The following is a 23,215-nucleotide window of genomic DNA, read 5'->3' as shown; positions in this document are numbered from 1 at the left end:
TTATTACTACTAACAGTACAACTAATATAGTTTAAAGTCCACATATTTAATTTTCTTGTCCTTAAAATGCTCCATCTTCTGTAATTTCTTGCGTGAAATAGATGCCAAACACGTGTAAACATATGACAGCTATAATTCCTGGTCGCAGACGTAAACTTATGATGTTCCATGAAATGGACCCCAGACATTTTTCACAGTCTTTATTTATATATTAGGACAGAGCATAACCTCTCTAAACGGGATATCCCTTAAAATCAGACTCTTTACTTGGTCCTGTGAGCGTCCGGTTTAGAGGGGTTTTACTGTACCTCGAATATTAATTTTAAAAATATATACGGTGGAAAGCAAATGCTGCTCGTGAAATACTGGACAGAATATTGAGCATTTTGAGTGGCACTTCCTTCCCTCCTCCTTGCCAATTTCGAGCCCGTTGTGAAAAGCAATGAAACTTACGTCTTCTGTTGCACAGTAGCTTCTCTTCACTGGGTCTTTGCGATTGGACAGCGATTCCCGGACAAAAGCACTGTACGCCTCCTGCAAATGAAATGAAAACAAATTCTTTTTATTGATTTTCAATTTGTCTCTAAACTTATTTTTTTGGGTTTCTTCTTCTTTTTTTTTCTTCTTCTGTTTTTCCCCCCTTCTTTTTTGTAACCAGAAATAAAACTGAGCCTGAAAGTTAATCTCCGATAAACAGAGTTTGTGGGGTCAATAATCTAAACTGGTGGGCATCAGACATTCCTCCAACATTTAGCCACATGACAAAAAACAGACGAGCACCGTCAGAAACACAGGAGCACTGAAAACTTCAATCTCGTTTCACTGTTCAAGCCAGCTGATGTAAAATAAATTAACTAACCAATTTCTTCCACATCCTCACATGCACTATCGGGTTATGGTGCCAAGGCTGTATTTAAAAGAAAATTAGGTTTGTAATCCAACTGACCTACAAGTGTTAGACAGTACATTGATTTATTTGTTTGTTTGCCATCTTTGTTTGTTTGTTTGTTGTGTTTGTTTATTTAAAAAAAAAATTAAAACCTTAACGTGCTTAATAAGCGATACATGTATTTTGATTGTCATGGGACAAAATAACTATAATTGTTCCTGCAGTTTAAATGCCGAGGCTTGGCAGGGCCATACCCTGATCAAAATCCTGGAGGGGTGGTGGGAGTGGTGGGGGCACTACTTTTTATAAACAAATGAAACACTATACAAATTAAACACTGAGATGTATATGCTATTTTCTTGAGTAAAAAAAAAAAAAAAAAAAAGTTAGATTCTTAGATTTTTTTAGTGTGAATGGGAGGTTACACATTATCAGACCTGATGTGAAAAAATTGAAAGGCATGATTAATTGCTCTCCTAACTTAGAATATGGGAAGCCATTTCAAGATATTACCATATCGATACCATATGAATTCACATGATAAGGGATCCTCCTTAAACTAATCTCAGGGGAGTGATGGGGAGCAAGAGATATAGCTCCCCTAAAATGACCAGGTCTGCATTATTTAATTAACGATTGTCTTTTATTTTTTACGTTCATCATGGTATGAACAAACAAAATCATCTGCAAACTGTGTGAATATCAGTGAAGCCATTTTCACCTAAGTTTGTGGATGATTCTTTTTTTATATACCCAGATGAATGTAAAAGAAATAACAGACAATACTTATGATTAAATTTGAATCATACTTGCTAATAATAATAATAAAATTTCACACTTTATTTTGAATTATTTTTGGTCCATAAATAATAACGCTCAATTAGACATTAACTTGCCCATATAAAATGATGTCATCAGATATGACGTTCCCTGACAAAACTATTTTTACGTTTATCTATAAATGTACAAACTCCCGTTGCTATATCTGGACCAATGGGGATGATATTTTTTCATAATGAAAGAAAGAAAGGTATACCGATGGCTAATCATGACGCCACCGAGGCCGGTTTTTCATAATGAATGCAACGGGAATTTAATTAGTTTTATTCTAAGGGTGAAATATTTCAACCTACCTCCATCTCCACCCACGCCGTATACCTGAGTACCATAACAATTTCTGGATCAGCAGGTCTCATAAAAAAAAAATGTTTTAAAGCCCTAGCTTTCACTACTAATGCTTTAGATATTTTGTAGCACATGTGATTTACTTGAAACGATCACCACTTAAAATATAAGTGCTGGGCAAAATGTCTAAATGAGACTAAGTGATGTCTGGCATGGACACGTCCCAGATTAATGCATGAGCATGTGTCGTGTTGGGATTAAAGAGAGTCGATGGAAGAGATGCTGATGCTAAAGTTATATCCTCTTACGAAACAGCCATTAACAAAAAAAAGAAAAAAAGATATAAAAAGCAAATTGCTTATCGTTATCAACAAGGATACTGTAGTAAACAGAATCGATTTAACTTTTAATGTTTGGAGTCTAGTCAGTACAGATTCTGTGGCAAACAGCATAATTAAGTTGAGTTTAACTTTTAAGGTGTTGTCATTACGCACACTGCGTGACTTGGAACTTTTATTGTGTTCTTTGTCTAACTTTTATTGATGTTGTCATAATTATAATTACAGTAAAGTACTCTTACAACGAACAGAAAGGGACCATGATAGTTAGTTCGAAATAGCAGCAGTGTGTTGTACACATCTGCATAAGCTGGTCATTAATATATAGGGAGATAAAACGGGACTTTAGGATCAGTTCGTTCCACGCAGTAGTTCGTTCTGAACATGTTCGTTGTAAGTGTTCTTTAATGTACTTGCTTCTTCTCTGTGCTTGTGACTGACATTTGTGTTTTTATACATACAGTAGACTGGTATATCAAGGGTCATCGTTTCTGTGGGAAAATGTATGTAAAAGATCACTTGCTGCTAATGGAAAAATGTAGTGGATCAAGAAAATCCATTTGTGGGTGGGGGGTGGGGGGGCAATGACATGAGGTGGAATGCCAAGGGAACTTTTGGGGAGTTTTGGAGGAGATCGCAAAAAAAGAGAAAATTAATATATAATACAATTATAACTGTCACAAAATTTAGCCCCCCCCCCCCCCACCCACCCACAAATATACATGTATGGTTATTTAGACATTTGATCACTACAAACACAGAGAGGAAACCTGTTGCCATCATAGGCTTCTTCTAATGATAAATGGAATGGGAATGGGAAATTGTTTAACGTGCACATTCAGAGCAAGCTGTTGTAGCACACGCCTGTCCTGGGGACAAGTACCGGTCTCAGCCAGTTCTTCCGTCCAGGACAGGAAAGGGTTGGGGTGGGTGAAGGAGGGACCGCCTGCACTGGCAGGTGAAAGGGAGCACCAGCAGTCCAACCATAGCAGGTAACAGGCGGGAGTAATGATAACGCAGAAAGGGATCTTTTATATGCACTTTCCCACAGACAGGACAATACCTAACACAGACTTTGATGTACCAGTCACGGGGAACTGGTTGGAACAGGAAAACAAAGATGCTGACTAAGGGCAATAGATTCTGAGACTCATCACACCACCATTGAAGCTACATCCCACCCCTGCCCCGCGACCCCGCTACACCCCCTCAAACATAAGAGTCTGGACTTAAAAGTATAAGAAATGTGTATGGTGTTAAAGAGTTCAAAGCTGTCTAAACTCTTAGTGTGTTAATCACAGATACCAGGCAGTACGTGTGTCCATACCTTGAGTTCATGTGGGAATCTCAAGTCCTCTCGAAGCAGTTTATCCATGGATTCTGACCGTAGCGTTGCCCACAGATCTGCGGCCCCAATATGACCTGCAAATAAAACACACACAAAATTAACATTTAAATTAATGTAATTAAATTTCCCTTACATTCATTAAAATATAATGTCATCTCATTGGTCCAGACGTAACAATGCAATTTGTTCATTTCTCCATGAACGTAAAAATTACAAAAGAAATGTTTTATTTACTGACACACTCGACACATTTTATTTATGGTTATATGGCATCAGACATATGGTTAAGGACCATACAGATACTGAGAGAAGAAACCTGCTATCGCCACTTCAAGGGCTACTCTTTTCGATTAGCAGCAAGGGATCTTTTATATATACCATCACACAGACAGGATAGTACATACCATGGCCTTTGATATGCCAGTCGTGGTACACTGGCTGGAACGAGAAATAGTGCAATGGGGCCACCGACAGTGATCGATCTCACACAGACTGTGCATCGAGCGAATGCTGTACTTGTCTTATTGAGAGTTATTCTTTAGAACCAAAAAATTTATTGAAATACAACTATAGGAAAGACAACAACAAAAAAAACAGAAAAAAAGACAATTAGCATTATTTGTAGGCTTAATTATTGGCAATATCACATTCTTATTTTGAAATATCAGGGGAGATGAGCAATAACAAATAAGAACAGGTCAACAAAAATGACCATCACCCACCACTAATGTCACAATCATGTAGCGTGTTCAAATTGTCTGGTTTCCATTGTATATTATTCTATCACATTCATTTATTGTCAGACACAAAAACCAGTCTAGCAAGTAACCCGAAGTATTCAGCCTTCCTGAGTATAACTTGTGTTTAAAAATTATCATGAGATATAAACCAGAAACACTGCATATTGACCACTAGAATTTTAAACTTCATGTCTAACCTTAGGTTTAAACTGACATGTTTTCCCCCTTTGCTGATTATGAATTAAAGCTAAATTTGGTGATTTATTTCACAGTAAATTCAACAAAAATTCAAATGTTTAATAACTTTTTTTAGTTTACATTTTGTTTGTCCAAGACCAGCCAATTCTTTGTACAAATTGTCAAAACAATTTTCACGAACTTGGTAATCATATTTAGTTAATTATATTTTTAAATATTAAACACTGCTAACCTCTGGACCCTATTTAAAAATAACAGAACATACAAAAACTTTGTTAAAGTTTGTTTTGTTGAACGACACCACTAGAGTACGTTGATTAATTAATCATGGGTTATTGAATGAATGAATGAATGAATGTTTAACGACACCCCAGCACAAAAAATACATTGGCTATTGGGTGTCAAACATTTGGTAATTCTGACATGTAATTATCAAAAGAAACCCACTACATTTTTTCATTAGCAGCAAGGGATCTTTAATATGTACTTTCCCACAGACAGGAAAGCACATATCATGGCCTTTGACCAGTTGTGGTGCACTGGTTGGAATGAGAAAAAACAACCCAATCAGTTGAATGAATCCACCGAGGTGGTTCGATCCTGCGATGCAAACACCTACGGCTAGCGCTCAACCGACTAAGTTAAATCCTACCCCGCCCCCGCAACATACAAGTCAGAAACAATATGCCAGTTATGTATACACATACTGCCTATATAAAAATGGTGGCAGCTCTTGCCTCCAGACAATATCAATACCCTGTTTTAAAATAACCCGGACATGCATGCCCTAACGATAAATTGGAAAGGTTTTTTTTATACATGTGTATTAAGATAATGAGAATGATAGATAGAGGGTGATATATGAGAAATATGAATGAATGTACACCATATTATTACAGCTATACAATACCCTAGCACAGGACAATATCAATACCCTGTTTTAAAACAACTCGGACATGCACACCATAACCGATGATGTACACCATATTATTACTGCTATACTCTAGCACAGCGTCGTGTACGTCATCTCCAACCACTGGACAACATCACGGCCCTGTTTTCAAAATACAAACGCTTTATTTGATTTATCAGTCTTCGGTGTACTTCACGCATGCCCCGCACAAAAGAAATTACAAATGCATTAAGCAAGTACTTTTAACACGACCATCTTTTCTTATTGACAGAGATTCCAAAAACGGTCCGTCCATGGAAGTGCATAAAAGCTTTTGGTCCATAAAATGGTTTACACTTTCCTTATATTCACTGTCATATAGAAGCTTATAGATAAAAGCTGTGGACACTGCTGCATACGGATTTGCCTGTGTGTGTTTTCTAAACCAGTTATTTAGCTATTCTAACCAGCCATTTTCAAACTGTATAAACATTATCTAATCAATATTTACACTGCTGAACCTTTCCACTATCGCACAGAGGATGGAGTACTTTAGCTAACTAGAAATCATCTGTGGCCAGGGATCCAATTAAAATAGAAAGAAAGATTTATTAAAATTATTTAATGCTCTATACAGATTTGATTGTGTGTGTCTTTTAAACCAGTTAGTTAGCTATGGTAACCAGCCATTTTCATACTGTATAAACATTACCTAATCAATATTTACACCGCTGAACTTATCCACTATATCACAGTGGATGAAGTAGTTTACTAGAAGTCATCCGAGGCCAGGGATCCAATTAAAATAGAAAGAAAGAAATGTTTTATTTAATGCTGTATACAGATTTGATTGTGTGTGTCTCTTTTAAACCAGTTAGTTAGCTATGGTAACCAGCCATTTTCATATCGTATAAACATTACCTAATCAATATTTACACCGATGAACTTTTCCACTATGGCACAACGGCTGGAGTAACAAATTGGAATTCCAGTCATCTAAGACGAGGGACCCAATCAATGAACAGAGAAACAATTGTTTAATTTTTAATGATGTGCTGAACACATGTTTGTTTACAGTTCCAGTATATGGCATCAGACCCAATCAAACATGTACACAGAGAGAGAAAAAAGGTACTGGGTTTCCTCTAACGACTACAAAATAAAAATTACCAAATGTTTAACATCCAATAGCCGATGATTAATAAATCATTGTGCACTACTGGTGTTGTTAAACAGAACAAACTTTCTTTCTGTACACAGGGAGTGTAGGTAGTGGTATACCAAATAGTATCTCACCGGGTCAAAGGTCGAAGTACATACACCCAACAGTTAAATAGCCCATTAACTAGGACAACATCTGCCACTGACGTGATATGTAACAGGACTTGTTGTCATAAAATATTTGTGGCCAGTAAATTCCTGTAATTTGATTTAACTAGTATGATAATTTACTGTTAGAGTCAGTGTATATTATTTTAGTATTCTGGAGATGGCACGCAACCATAGGTATTTAAAAATTATTATAAAGTCACTTTTATTATTCTCTATTTTTGGTATACTAGTATATATTATCAAAGTCAGCAGATGCAATTAATATAATGGTTGTTAAAATTACAATCTACTTAATACACCAGCACAATGCTGATTGCTATGAATATATGAAGACTTCAGGCGCAAAACGTGATATAAACCATTTTCTTTCTTCTTCTTTTTAGTTAAAGCCATTATTGTATGTCAGTAAGGGCTAATCGTAGGCCCGCTGATTTGCTGCAAAACACGACTGATCCTTATGAATTTGTATTGGGTAAATCCCGTTTTTTTAATCAAAACGTGATATATGCTAATTAAAAAAATCACTTTTACTGAAAATGAAAAAAAATTGATATATCGCGTTTTGCGCCTAAACTCTTTATATGTATATATATATGACCAACATTTTACCATAATAACATATTATATATTACCGGCTAATATAAAAGTCTGATTTTCAATTCTTTTTTTAAAGCTGGCAACTTGTCGAGTAGCCCATTACTCAGCTAATAAAAGAGAGTTATGACTTCATGTGTTAGAGAAAATTTGAAAACAATTAACAGAGAAATAAGCTGATGAAATATCGCTGCACAAGCAAGTACACTGTATTATGACTGGAGGAAATCGAGTTCAATGGAATCAATACGCATTCCCATGCCTCTCGCTTTTCAACTGAAGCAGAATTGATGCTTTTTAGTTCTCCACTTAATGCATGAAATTTTATAATCGTATGGCAAGCGTATTGTCAACCCAAGCTGGGATAATTGAAATGAGTATCAAATCAATAAACAGGAGCTACAATATTTTCCATAACATTTCCAATTTCATATAACAAGTTCAGATTTTTTTGATTTTTTTTTGTGATTTAAATATGATGTATGTCAAATGTAAGACATGTAATTGCATTGCAGCCAAAATGTACTTTATTTCAAAACTATAACTGGAAAACTGGAAAACAAGTATTCACATTTAAGTTTATTACCTGTTAGTTGGTATGCGGCAAGAAGAATCAACTCGATTTTTTAAAACTATGTGAAGTTGGTAAGAAAGAAAATTAATATTTGCTTAACATTGCGACACATTTTAAGCTACATGTATAGATATTTGATGTCTAACCTATGATTATTTTGACATTCAGACAGAGAAAGAAAAAGAATAAACGAGAAAGAGAATAAGAGAGAGAGAGAGAGAGAGAGAGAGAGAGAGAGAGAGAGAGAGAGAGAGAGAGAGAGAGAGAGAGAGAGAGAGAGAAGGGGAGAGGGAGAGAAGGGGAGAGGGAGAGAGAGAGAGAAGAGAGAGAAAGAGAGACAGACACAGAGAAACAGAGAGACACAGAGAAAGAGGGAGGGAGAGAGGGAGGGAGGGAGGGAGGGAGACAGACAGACACAGACAGAGACACAGAGAGAACACACACACACACACACACACACACACACACACACAGAGAACAGACAGAGAAACAGAGAAAATAGGGGAGGAAAACCAAAGCAGCAAGGGATCTTTTATATGCACTTTCCCATAACACACTACACAATTTGATGTACCAGCCATGATGGGATAGTGAATAATCTGAAAATTAAGGGATGACAAAGAAACAAATAAAGTTATATAGGTTACTAAGATTTTGTTAGTTTAATTATCACAAGTCTCAATTCACATATCTCCTGCATGCATGGGGCATATTAAACCCTTGAACTGACATGAAAATAAAATCTTTTGTGTGGGATTTCAAAGGCTATTTTTATATTCCTTTGTTAGTGTTTGCATGTCTTAACTGACAGTTCTTTTGCACGATCTAAGCATATTAAAAAAAAAAAAAAAAAGGTTTTAAATAAAAAAAAATACCTTTTTAATAAGGCTAATATTAACCACATGGGCATTTTCTGTTAATTTTTTTTGCATGACCTAATTGATATTTTGCCTGCATAAAGCATATTAAAACTGATGTATAAAAAAATTAATCTCACAAACAAGACCACAATACAACAGATACAGATCAAAGTTATTGTTATGAATAATGCTTGCTAAAAAAAAAAATACAGTACCGGTAAGCATTTATTTATTATTTCTTGGTATATATCTTGATAATTAATGCATTGGTCATAGGAAAAACATACCAGAATTTGGAGAGTATACAGCTAAACCGGGCCCAACAAATTTTCTTATCTCTTAAGTTCAAGGGCCATAACTCTGTCAAAAATGGGTAAATCACCATCAAAGTCATACTTGATCTGGAACTGAACATGATAAAGCTATACACAGCTCAATACTTTGAGGCACTGTGAAAATAATATGTTGGACAATAGGAAAGACAGACAGACGGAAGGACAGAGACAAAACCTATCGTCCCCTCTGGTTGGACCAGAATGGGACTTATAACCCCTCACACCTATCAACATCATTCTGAAAATCATAAAAAAATCTAAATTTATTGCAATTTTTTTTTTTAAAAGAAATTATTTTTTAAAGACCCTTTTATGACAAGATCAAGTTGCAAATATAAAGCGTTCACGACTTGAGTGTAATAATCATAAGTTCCCAAGCAACAATCAATAAAATAATCCTCGCATAATAAAATATTCAAAACATGTAGTAACGGAGAGGTGATTATATTATAGAGGCTATTTTTTTTAATTCTTTCTTTCTTTCCTTCTTTCTTTCCTTCTTTCTTTCTTTTTAATGAGGTATTAAGCAATACGTGTAGTCCTGTATGTACTGACCTGGGTCAGTGATGACCATCAGAGTTACCCGCTCTTGACCTATGATGATCTGACACTGAGCTGACTGGGCTGATAAATGAAGACTTAACATCAGGCCGGGATTATAAGGGAACGATGACACAAATTCAGACTTGATTGGAGAATGCAGATGGGATATTACTGCAGTTGAAAATCAAGGGGATTGCACATCTTCATTCGAGAATAATGTTTTAATCAGTGGCGACTTAGCACTAAGCTGTCCTGGACGCGTCCGCGGTCAAACGCCCAAGTCGATTGTGATAATTAGGCTGTAACTCAAATGCAATAGCAATGTATAGGACCAAGAGTGGCTGGAACGATGTTAAAAAATATTATGGACATGACCAGGACATTTGCGTTATTTAGAAACTTTTTCTTTCTTTTTTCTTTTTCTTTTTTTTATATGTTAGAATTCCCATTCAGCTTATCTTGTGATGCAATTACTTTTTCAACTTTAAAGTTTTTTAGTTGAACTGTTTTTTATACTCTACTTCTGGTTTTAAAGGTTACAATCTTTTTTTTATATTTAGTTTTTGACCTGATGATGTCAACAATTGGATGATGAAAGTTTGAGAATTTTACTTTGTGGTTTTAAACAGAAACTTTATTTTTATTACATACTTTGTTTGCCTTTACTATATTTTGACACCCAATAGCCAGATTTTGCTTTTTAAGGTGCGCAGGTGCGATCGCACTCGTACAACGCACGTAATTTCAATCTAACGAGTGTGAAAAACAGCACACGTTACACTCGACACACGGCACAAGTAAAATAGATGGGTATCTTTATTTCCATTGTTCACAAAAATCAAATTTTTATAGTTCATTTAGCTGACAGGAAGGTCCTTTTATTAAAACATTAAAAATTAAAAACATGGCAGTGGTTTTCATGCAGTCGTTAAACAGGTATTTCTCTTTGTTGAAAAAACGGGAAATACTGGTTTAATAGACAGTTTTGTAGACGTACCAGTCAAAATCCAATCGGAGCTACACTGCCTATTTTATTTATTTTGGAAAGTGATTTTTTCACTCGCCTTAGCGTATTGAGGTGTGCGATTTTCCACTCGCCTATAATTTTCAAAAACCAAGGACTGAATAGCCGATGTATTTTTCGTGCTAGGGTATCATTAAACATCTATTCTATTCTATTCTACATACTTTATTCAGAATGGAAGACAAGGAAATATAATGCAGGGCTCTACATTAAGGCTTGCCCGGGACAAGTAGTTTTGGTTGCAGAACAAGTAAACGGTTCAAACAACTTGCCTGACCATACCAGTCAACTGGAAATTATAATACATTGACAAAACAATAATGTTTTCATCAGACACTGAGATGTGTTTGTTTCAATTAAGCAAATGTTTGTTTGTTTGTTTATACTTATTTTCGTGCTAATGGCCAATTAAGGTTCAAACACACTGTCCTGGCCACACACCTCAGCTATCTGAGCTGTCTGTCCAGGACAGTGAGTTAGTGGTTAGTTGTTGGTGATTAGTGAGAAAGAAATTGGTGTAGTGGCCTTACACCTATCCATTGAGTCGTTAAACCGAATATTTTGGTCATGTGGAAGAATTGTAATGTGAAAGTCTTTCTGACAATATTCTAAAAACTCAATTCCATGGCGCCATACCCCAAAATATCTTTATGGCAGAAACACTGTCTTGGGGATGGGGGGAACCAGTACCAGAATGCGAACCCAGTACCTACCAGCTTTAAGTCGGATAGCTACACCACTACACCACTGAGGCCAGTATCGAGTGAATGATAAGCTGCCTAATAAAGAAGAAGAAGTTTGTTTTGTTTAAGGACACCAGTGGAGCACATAGTAGATTAATTAATCATTGGCTGTTGGATGTCAAACATTTAGTAAATCCGACTTGTAGTCATCAGAGGAAACCCGCTACATTTTTCCTTACGCAGAAAAGGATCTTTTATATGCACTTTCCCACAAACGGGAAAGCACATACCACAGCCTTTGTTCAGTTGTGGTGTTCTGGTTGGAGCGAGAAAAAACCCAAACAGCTGAATGGGTGCACCGAAATGGTTCGATCCTGTGATGCAAGCACCTCAGATGAGCACTCAACCAACTGAGCTAAATCCCGCCTCGCCTAATAAAGAGTGACAACTTAAATACTGCTCGATTCTTTGAACACCAATATTTCAGTGCAGCAGCACTTGTCCAGATGACAAGTAACTGCTGACAGTTAATATATTCTATTGATTGTTGTACATGTGTGTAAATATCCTCATACCCTAGACGACAGCCTACTTGTAAATAAAGTTCAGTTCAGTTCAGACATCGTGATACTGTCATGAAATGTATAATATTCTGAGATAAAGGAATACATCCAAATGAGACCGAGAAAGGCAGCAAGGGAAGAGATTTTCCCTATTATCTATGTGGTCCTTAACCATTTATCCGTGCAATATAACCATGAAAAAAATGTGTTGAGTACATCATTAAACAAAACAATTTCTTTCTCTGTTTGTTACTGTGATAAAAAGTAAACATTTATCTGTGCCATATAACCATTGTGTTGAGTACATCACTAAATAAAACAATTTCTTTCTTTGGTTTTGTTACCATGAGAAAAAGTAAACATATATCTGTCCTATATAACCATTGTGTTGAGTACATCACTAAATAAAACAATTTCTTTCTTTGGTTTTGTTACCATGAGAAAAAGTAAATATTTATCTGTGCTATATAACCATGAAAAAAGATGTGTTGAGTAGCTCACCTATACTGACCATCGGTTTGGGGATGAATTCGGATCGAGTTTGGAATGTATGAAATAATCGGTAGCTCACCTATACTGGCCTTCAGTTTGGGGCTGAACAATTTGTTTCCCTTCGCTTCAAAATTGGGGTGTATGAAATAATTGGTAGCTCACCTATACTGGCCTTCAGTTTGTGGATTAATTCAGTTCGAGTTTGGGGTGTATGAAATAATTGGTAGCTCACCTATACTGGCCTTCAGTTTGTGGATGAATTCAGTTCGAGTTTGGGGTGTATGAAATAATTGGTAGCTCACCTATACTGGCCTTCACTTTGGGGATGAATTCGGTTCGAGTTTGGGGTGTATGAAATAACTGGTAGCTCACCTATACTGGCCTTCAGTTTGGGGATGAATTCGGTTCGAGTTTGGGGTGTATGAAATAATAGGTAACTCACCTATACTGGCCTTCAGTTTGGGGCTGAAGGGTTTGTTCCCCTTCGGCTCCAGCTTGGGGTGTATGAAATAGTCGGCCTCCTCTCCATAGAGCCTGTACAGCTGTGCATGGTGCCAGGGCAGGTCGGCGAGGTCCACCGGCACGTCCTTCTCCCTGTCTTCGTCGTCTTCCTCGTTGTCCTGCTCCCGCACGGGCGAGTGGGTCGCGGCAGGGCGGATCCGCCCGATGCGTTTCACTCTCTGCGATGCGTTCATCTTGGAGGAATTCGGAGATTTCGTCTGCCGCGGCGTCTTCTGCTTCGACTGTGTGGCTCCTGCTTTCTTAGTCTGGCATGCCACACGGCAGTCTTCTGCAAAAATATAAAATATATTTTTAAATCAGGTTATTTAAGAGATATTGTTAATCGTGATTATCTTGAAAATCATGTCATTCAACAGTTACTGTTAATCATTATTATCCTGAAAATCAGGTCATTCAACTATTACTGTTATTTGTCATTATCTTGAAAATCAGGTCATTTAACAATTACTATTATCGTCATTACCTTGAAAATCAGGTCATTTAACAAGTACTGTTATTGTCATTATCTTGAAAATCAGGTCATTTAACAAGTACTGTTATTGTCATTATCTTGAAAATCAGGTCATTTAACAATTACTGTTATCGTCATTATCTTGAAAATCAGGTCATTTAACAGTTACTGTTAATCGTCGTTATCTTGAAAATCAGGTAATTTAACAATTACTGTTAATTGTCATTATCTTGAAAATCAGGTCATTTAACAATTATTGTTAATTGTCATTATCTTGAAAATCAGGTCATTTAACGATTACTGTTATCGTCGTTATCTTGAAAATCAGGTCATTTAACAATTACTGTTAATTGTCGTTATCTTGAAAATCAGGTCATTTAACAATTACTGTTAATTGTCATTATCTTGAAAATCAGGTCATTTAACAATTACTGTTATCGTCGTTATCTTGAAAATCAGGTCATTTAACGATTACTGTTATCGTCGTTATCTTGAAAATCAGGTCATTTAACAATTACTGTTAATTGTCGTTATCTTGAAAATCAGGTCATTTAACAATTACTGTTAATTGTCATTATCTTGAAAATCAGGTCATTTAACAATTACTGTTAATTGTCGTTATCTTGAAAATCAGGTCATTTAACAATTACTGTTATCGTCATTATCTTGAAACTCAGGTCATTTAACAATTACTGTTATTTGTCGTTATCTTGAAAATCAGGTCATTTAACAATTACTGTTATCGTCATTATCTTGAAAATCAGGTCATTTAACAATTACTGTTAATCGTCATTATCCTGAAAATCAGGTCATTTAACAATTACTGTTATCGTCGTTGTCTTGAAAATCAGGTCATTTAACAATTACTGTTATCATCATTATCTTGAAAATCAGGTCATTTAACAATTACTGTTATCATCATTATATTGAAAATCAGGTCATTTAACAATTACTGTTATCGTCATTATCTTGAAAATCAGGTCATTTAACAATTACTGTTATCGTCATTATCTTGAAAATGAGGTCATTTAATAATTACTGTTAATTGGCATTATCTTGAAAATCAGGTCATGCAACAGTTACTGTTAATCATTATTATCCTGAAAATCAGGTCAATTAACAATTACTGTTATCGTCATTATCATGATGCTGAAGATTAAAAAAAGAAGAAAAAAGAAGCTTGAGATTATGTTGTTCAAGATAAAAATAACACTGATGCACTGATCTGAGGAGATAACAGAAATTGAGATAACAAATATTTAACTATTTCTTGTCCTAATGTTGAAAAGACAACAAAAAACCCCAAGAAAGTATCGTATATTTTAACATATTTTTAACATTCTGAGCAAACAAGATTTTAATCATTTAAGGGGAATTTTCAATTACCATAAGGCTGCTTTGTGGGATGGTTGTATAAAGCATACATGTGCCAGCCATACCAATCTGCAAGTCATTACAAACAACATTAGCTATGATTCTTTCATGGAACAGAGCCCTGGTCATCTTAAGCTGTGCAATCGCCCATATATATGGATTCATTAATAAAATAATGTCTTATATAGCCTAACAAGTTTGCGGTTGGTCTAGGATTGATTCTCGTCACTGGACCCATCGGGCTATTTCTCGTTCCAGCCAGTGCTGGTGTAACAAAGGCTGTGGTATGTATCATCCTGTCTGTGGGATGGTGCATATAAAAGATCCCTTGCTGCTAATCGAAAAGAGTAGCTCATGAAGTGGCGACAGTGGGTTTCCTCTCTCAATATCTGTGGTCCTTAACCATATGTCTGATGCCATATAACCGTAAAATATAATGTTTGAGTGCATCGTTAAATAAAACATTTTCTTCCTTCCTAACAAGTTATTTTTTTCTTGCAATCACTAAACAAAATTTGAAATAATTCAAAGTTAATTCTACATATATTTATCAATATACGGCAGAATTTACATAGCCTTTTTATCTTAGACGCAGGTATTTAAGTATTGTAAATGTATGTAGCTACACGTATATAAGACATAAACAGGCTTTGCAAATTCAGACCATAATGTTTTATATTACAAATGTATATTCCTAAGGGCTAAAAACTTTCCTAGGACTGTCCTCTGAGGGGTATTGATCTCACAGCCCATGACACCTAAAGCAAGTGCTTTTCCACAACACTAAACTCTGCTGCCCCTACATGCAACAAGTTCTACGAGTTGTCAGCAAGTCAATTTATCATGACTGAAACCAGTTGCTCGTGGGGTACTTAACCTTCAGTATAAATCAATGTTCATGTATATTAATAAAATTACACAGTGTTCGAACCCTTACCACTTGTTCACACAGGCAGTGAGTCGAATTAAACGTCGAAATTTTATTGTGTGGACACAACCATTGTAACATGAAGACATAACACACAGTGTATATATTACGGTAAATGTTCTGAGAAATAAAAAAAATGAGACAAACAGTAAAATATAAGGGTCAAATTTTTAGTGGTGATGTTTTGAAAAATTATTAAATTCATTTCCAGAATAACTTTATTTGATTTATACAGATCAGCTTATCTCTTAAAATAGAGCACTTATGTGGTGTGCAATGAGCTATAGGATCGATCCCAGTTGGTGGACCACATAATCCACTAATGATAGATCAAAGTTAAACTTTAATTAATTAATTAATCATCGGCTGTTATTATATATTGGATGTCAAACATTTCGTAATTGTGACACGAAGTCTTCAAAGGAAATTTTTTTTCATTGGTAGCAAGGCATCATTTATATGCACTTTCCCACAAATAGGACAGTACATACCACAGCCTTTGATATACCAGTCATGGGCCAATGGTTGGGATGAGAGAAAACCCCAATGGTCCACCAAGGAGTTTCAACCCTATAACCCAATCACAGCAGCTAAATCCTGCCAGCTTGGTATATCAAAGGGTGTGGTAAAATCAGTGTAAGCTGTCTTGTTTGTAGGAAAGTGAAATTAAAAGGTCATTTGCTGCTGTTTGGAAGAAGTAACCTATGTGGTGGGAGCAGGCTTGTTTTCTCATTTTCTCATTTGATCTACGGTAGCTAACATATGCTATCAAACTCGGTGGTGTCATGCTTAAGTAATCAGACATAAGACTGGTAGGTACTGGGTTCGCAGCCCGGTACCGGCTCCCACACAGAGTGAGTTTTAACGACTCAATGGGTAGGTGTAACAACACCCTCTTCTCTCTCACTAACCACCAACAACTAATCCACTGTCCTGGACAGACAGCCCAGATAGCTGAGGTATTTTCTCCAGGACAGTGAGCTTGAACCTTAATTGGATATAAGCACGAAAGTAAGTTAAAATGAAAAACAACATATGCTAGACACCTACAATGTAATTATCCACTGATCAAACAATGTGTTGAGGAGTTGTGTACATTCCTTTCTGTTCCTTTGTACTACACATGTTTATTATGATCTAATCCAGCCACTTGGGATTGTTTTTGATAGATACGTTTTTTTAACCTGACGCGTGGCTTATATATTAAACATACGTGCATGAATAAATCAAAGTACTTAAGGATGATTTGTGGCCATAAACTATTTGGTGGTAGATCATGCATCACAAAGGTTGGGAGGAATGTAAAAAAAAAATGAAAAAGAAAAAAGAACAGCTTCGGTGGTGTAGTGGTTAAGCCATCAGACTTAACGCTGGTACACAACTAGTATATCAAAGGCTGTGGTATGTGCTATCCTGTCTGTGGGATGGCCCATATAAAAGACCCTTGCTACTAATGGAAAAATGTAGCAGGTTTCCTCTCTAAGACTAAATGTCAAAATTACCAAATGTTTGACATCCAAGAACCAATGGTTAATAAACCAATGTGCTATAGAAGTGTCGTTATATAAAAAAAACATTATATTTTTTTTAAGGCTGGTAGGTACTGGTTTCGCATCCAGGTAGCGGCTCCCACCCAGAATGAGTTTAATGACTCAGTGGGTAGATGTAAGGACACTACACGGTCTTCTCTCTCTCTCACTACCCACTAACAACAACTCACTAACTACTAACCACTAACAACAACTCACTAACTACTAACCACTAACAACTACCACTAACAACAACTCACTAACTACTAACCACTAACAACAACTCACTAACTACTAACCACTAACAACTACCCACTAACTACTAACCACTAACAACTACCCACTAACTACTAACCACTAACAACAACTCACTAACTACTACCCACTAACTACTACCCACTAACCACTACCCACTAACCACTACTCACTACTCACTAACCACCCACTAACATTTAGCTAAGTCGGTAGAGTGCTTGTCTGAGGTGCTTGGTTCATATTTCAAGCATGCTGTCCTGGGCATTAAAACTCGCTCTGGGTATCAGGCTGTGAACCCTGTACCTACCAGCCTATAGTCTGATGGCTTAACCACGACGCCACAGAGGCTGGTCTTGGTTCATAAGATGAAACCTCCTCTACAAATCCACTGGTTGTTTATTTTTCCTTGTCCCAACTAATATGCCCCATAACTGGTATAAAAAAAGGCAGTGGTATGTGCTATGGGAATGGTGCATATAAAAAGATTCCTTGCTGCTAATAGAAAAGTATAGCAGGTTTTGTCTAAAGACCGTGTCATAATTATCAAATGTTTGACATCCAATAACTAATGAATAATTAAAGGAGACCGGACACCAAAAGACATGTAGTGTGTAATGGATTAAGTTAGCGTCAAAGACCGCATTACTCTAATGCCCAGCTTGCTGCGAGGCACCGGTCAGCTGCGCTTCTTAGGTTTGGGGAAAAAAAAGAAGTGGGCGGGATTATGCATTGATCTGAACGAAAGCGAGGCAATACGTCATCGGTGAGAGTTACCAAGCAATACTGGTACATGTGTTGATTCTTTGGTTGTGCCTTTTAGTCGTCTTTTCTTTCTTTTTTTTGTCTCCAGGTTTATCGGAAATTTAATTTACAAGATAATTAGTGTTATTATATATTGTCGACGTAATTATATGATGGTTAACTGCACAGTGTTTAACTGCAACAGTAACAGCAATGCATCCCATGAAACGGCCAACATCATGGTTTCGATTTCCAAAAAAACTAAAGTTGTTTTAAAACATGGACACATTATTGTCGTCGAACGGGCTTTACACCAACTAAATACAGTAGGTTATGTATGGTACATTTACATGGTGAAAATTAAAACAAGTATGTACTTAAGATGTACATTAAATAAAGGTATTGCAATTTGTTCACATTCGAATATTTAAACTTCACATTTATTTACCTATAATTACCAAATTAATTTTCACCAACAGCCCATAACGACTCCATACTAACGTATCTAGTTGGTTTGTTAACCTTATAACAAAACACCTTCAAAACGTGAATTAAAGAAAAAGAAAGAAATGTTTTATTTAACGACGCACTCAACACATTTTATTTACGGTTATATGGCGTCAGACATATGGTTAAGGACCACACAGATTTTGAGAGGAAACCCGCTGTCGCCATTACATGGGCTACTCTTCCGATTGGCAGCAAGGGATCTTTTATTTGCTCTTCCCACAGGCAGGATAGCACAAACCAAGGCCTTTGTTGAACCAGTTATGGATCACTGGTCGGTGCAAGTGGTTTACACCTACCCATTGAGCCTTGCGGAGCACTCACTCAGGGTTTGGAGTCGGTATCTGGATTAAAATCCCATGCCTCGACTGGGATCCGAACCCAGTACCTACCAGCCTGTAGACCGATGGCCTGCCACGACGCCACCGAGGCCGGTACGTGAATTATTACGTTGGTTAACAATGTTTATAGTCAGTTCAGTATGTTGTCATTAAAATTAAAATGCTAACACTTTGGCAGGAACAACATATGTACTGTGGCCAGAAGGAATGATGGTTAATTAGTTTTAAAGATAATGTCGATTATTAAAGCATAATAAAATTGTACTTTTCAATGCTTTCTGTATGTCATATTAAAAATACTCTACACCAAATAATTATTTTAATACCCTGGGTTTCTGCCAGAGGGTGCGGAGGGTAAACTTACATGTATTTACTAAAAAATTCAGAAGTTAATATATATATATATATATATATATATATATATATATATATATATATATATATATAATGTTTTATTTTTTCGATAGATTATAGTAACATAATTGCTGTTTAAAATTTTATAAAAGTGCATGAAATAAAATGTTCAATAAAAAAAACATTTCAAACCTATAACCACCGAATATACTCCTTTGAATATATTTTGTTTTTACAGGCCCATAGCAACGACTTGGGGGGGGGTGTCACTGACGGACCGTGTATAAACTCTACATCAGATTTTGGTTACAATGGCAAAAATTAATGTCATAAAGAAAAGCTCACAAGTGGGGGGAACCCGTTCCCCCCCCCCAGTTCTTACGGGCCTGTTTTATTACGTACCCTCAAATTATTTTCTGGTAGAAAACCTGGTACCTTTGGCAGAGGTTGAAACAATTGGTCGTCTAATTTTCGACTGTTACCATAAAATAATATAATTAATCACTTTTGGCATCTAGCAATTTAAAGCAAAATTAACAATAGTTACCACATGGAATAAGCGTCATATATTATTTTGTTTTACCTGTAATATATTTTACCTGTAATATATTTTCATCAGGACTTCCTTCTTCCTCCATGAATGAGGAGGAAGGGGAATACAGTCTCTAGTGAGGGATACAAACTAGATTTTTATCTTTATATCATCTTTATTTATGCAAAGTAGTGAAAACTTAAAACATACATTTTCATCCTAGAGTGTGTGATGGAGAACAAACCCCTAGGCCCGCCCCTCCCCAGTTCCTACGGGTCTGTTGTATTTTATATTAATAAATGCAAAGACTACATAATAATATTGTCGATAAGACATATTAGTTGTAAAGTGATTGTCAGTATGTGGCAACAGTATAATATTTTCCAACATTTCTGTGTTTCTGTCCCCAGCTGTGGACAGTTTCGGCAGACTGGTAACACATTTTCTTAATAATAAAAAATACACGGTTTAACCAAACACATTAAAACTTGGAGTGTAACTAGTTAAGAGAACAAAGTTTTTTGTTAAATTATTATATCTTGCTTTGGTGAGAAGGGGACGCTTTTTGCAAATTTGCGAAATCGGCCTATGGAATATCCACTGACGTGTCATATTTACAAACAAGATTTATGATGAAATATTATTCAATTTTGTGTGCTTTTCATCTAATTAGGTCCATTTGCTTCAGTTTACATTAAAAATGTCATAAAAAATTATGTTTAAAAAATGCATGTATGCTAGTCTATGACCGTGTGGCTTCCTCGTCTTCGTCGGCAGTTGATTCATCCGAATTTTCGTCTAAGACAACATTTCCAGGATTAGGGACAAAGTCTCTGATAAGTGGTTCAAACTGATACGGTTTGATGCCATTAGCACAAGCTGGACACAATTCTTCGTCACTCGAATCGCTAAGTTCGTCCATGCTGCTTGGTAGTTTCTTCAGTTTTCCTCTCATCGATGACGTCACGGGTCTAGCTCATCAATTGTCGACAGTTTCCGGCAAACATCGGAGATCGGCGAAAACAAAAACCCAACCAAGACTGGCACGCTTAACTTAGTCAATATGGGGAGCGCGGTAGTTGCATGTTGTGGTTTATGACGGCAAACAATTCATTACGCTGTATATATGGTTTGGTTCCGGTCTCCTTTAATTAATGTGCTCTAGTGTTGTCGTAAAAGAAAATATTGTTTTTCAAGTATAGAACAGTGTAGTGAAATGATAGTGTGCAATCACTTGAGATGTGAAGTGTCATATGACTGATCCCTCTTGTTGGACCAGCTGGTTAATTTCCATGCATTAAGCCAATGTAACATGACTGGTTCATGAAAGGTCTCTTGAAACAATAAAGTAAAAGAAAGAATGAAATGGGGTTTTTAACGATGCACTCAACACATTGTATTTACAGTTATATGGTGTCAGACACATGGTTAAAAACCACACAGATATTGAGAAAGGAAACCCACTGTCGCCACTTCATGAGCTACCCTTCTTGATCAGCAGCACTATGCACCATCCCACAGACAGGATAGTATATACCACAGCCTTTGATATACCAGTCATGGTGCACTGGCTGGAACGAGAAATAGCTCAATGGGCCCACTGACGGGGATCGATCCTAGACTGACCACGCATCAAGTGAGCGCTTTACCACTGGGCTACATTCCGCCCACTTGAAACAATGTTTAACGACACCCATCCACTGCTGTCAAAGATGAAAGATGTAGCCTATGTGGATATGACATGTTTCATCTTTAACATCTTTAATATTTAATAGGGATGGAACGTAGCCTAGTGGTAAAACTATCGCTTGATGTGTAGTCAGTCTAGGATCGATTCTCATACCACAGCCTTTGATATACAAGTTGTGGTGCACTGGTTGGAACGAGAAATAGCCCAATGGGCCCACCGACGGGGATCGATCCCAGACCCAACCACTGGGCTACGTCCTGCCCCCTGGATCACCTAGGGACCTCAACATTAAATTTGATCCACTTTAGTGAGGGATCCAGTATTTATATTCAGCTGGAGGGATTCAGTGTTTATAATCAACTTTACTTCAAGTCTGTCTTCAGCAGTCCAATTTTTTTGCAGGTTAACTGATTCAAAATCCAATATTTTGATGCATGTTATCCATCCAATTTCAGTAACAGACAGGTTCCTGTTTATTCAGGATGTAGAACATTAAAAAAAAAAATCTGATACCAATAAAATTGTCTGGTTTTAACCATAATCTAGCTCGCTGGGATCTGGGAGCTGACTTGACAAAATTAAGAGATGTGACACCATGTCGTCAAAAGTCAAACCTATTCTGTATCAAACAGCTGCCTGCCATAAGAATCCAGTTTACAACGCCTCATAAACATAGGTTTATTTATATTAACATAGGTTTACTACATTAACATTTTTTAAATGCTTTGATAAGCACATTGAAAGGTGAGTCACAAAAGCACTAGGTAACTTGGGGCTAGATAAAACCCAGTCACAATTTTGCCCCCATCTAATCTGCCTGGTACCTTAATGTCCCACCCATTCATCAAAGTAAAGAAGTGATTTATTGCTGTGTTAAGACTGGAAATTGAAAGATTTTAAATTAGAGGTTACCACAGCTGCTATAACTCAATAACTGACTATATATATTTTTTTTTATTTTTTATTTTTTATATCTGTTAAATCAACTTCAAAACAAAATGTTTAATGGCTCATTTGTTCTTTTCTTCCCACCATAATTAGGATTTTCTTCTATTTTTATCTCTAACTTGTTTTGTTTTTAAACTGAAAAAAAAACACAAAACAAAAAAACAACAGAATTATACCACAATAAAGAAAGAAATGTTTTATTTAATGACACACTCAACTAATTTTTTTATTTATGGTTATATGGCGTCAGACATATGGTTAAGGATGACACAGATTTTGAGAGGAAACCCGCTGTCGCCATTTCATGGGCTACTCTTTCCAATTAGCAGCAAGGGATCTTTTATTTGCGCTTCCCACAGGCAGGATAGCACAAACCATGGCCTTTGTTGAACCAGTTATGGATCACTGGTTGGTGCAAGTGGTCTACACCTATCCATTGAGCCTTGTGGAGTACTCACTCAGAGGAGTCGGTATCTGGATTAAAAATCCCATGCCTCGACTGGGATCCGAACC

General features: G+C 36.4%; 1 protein-coding gene across 6 annotated transcripts in view; it reads right to left on the bottom strand.

Annotated features, from left to right (window-relative positions):
• The window catches only part of LOC121368092, a 132,700-nt gene that overhangs the window by 8,080 nt on the left and 101,405 nt on the right, over positions 1-23,215 (bottom strand). For all 6 annotated transcript variants that reach the window (XM_041492645.1, XM_041492646.1, XM_041492648.1 and 3 more), the window contains 3 exons: positions 12,973-13,320; positions 3,680-3,774; positions 454-534 (listed from right to left, as the gene is read on the bottom strand). In XM_041492645.1, the coding sequence (XP_041348579.1) occupies positions 454-534; positions 3,680-3,774; positions 12,973-13,320 (524 nt within the window). The remainder of the gene's footprint in view (positions 1-453; positions 535-3,679; positions 3,775-12,972; positions 13,321-23,215) is intronic.

Source organism: Gigantopelta aegis, chromosome 3, assembly GCF_016097555.1.
Source record: "Gigantopelta aegis isolate Gae_Host chromosome 3, Gae_host_genome, whole genome shotgun sequence".
NCBI classification, from domain to species: Eukaryota; Metazoa; Mollusca; class Gastropoda; order Neomphalida; family Peltospiridae; genus Gigantopelta; species Gigantopelta aegis.
Note: the sequence above shows the minus strand (reverse complement) of the source record. Positions and strands in the feature narration are given on the sequence as shown.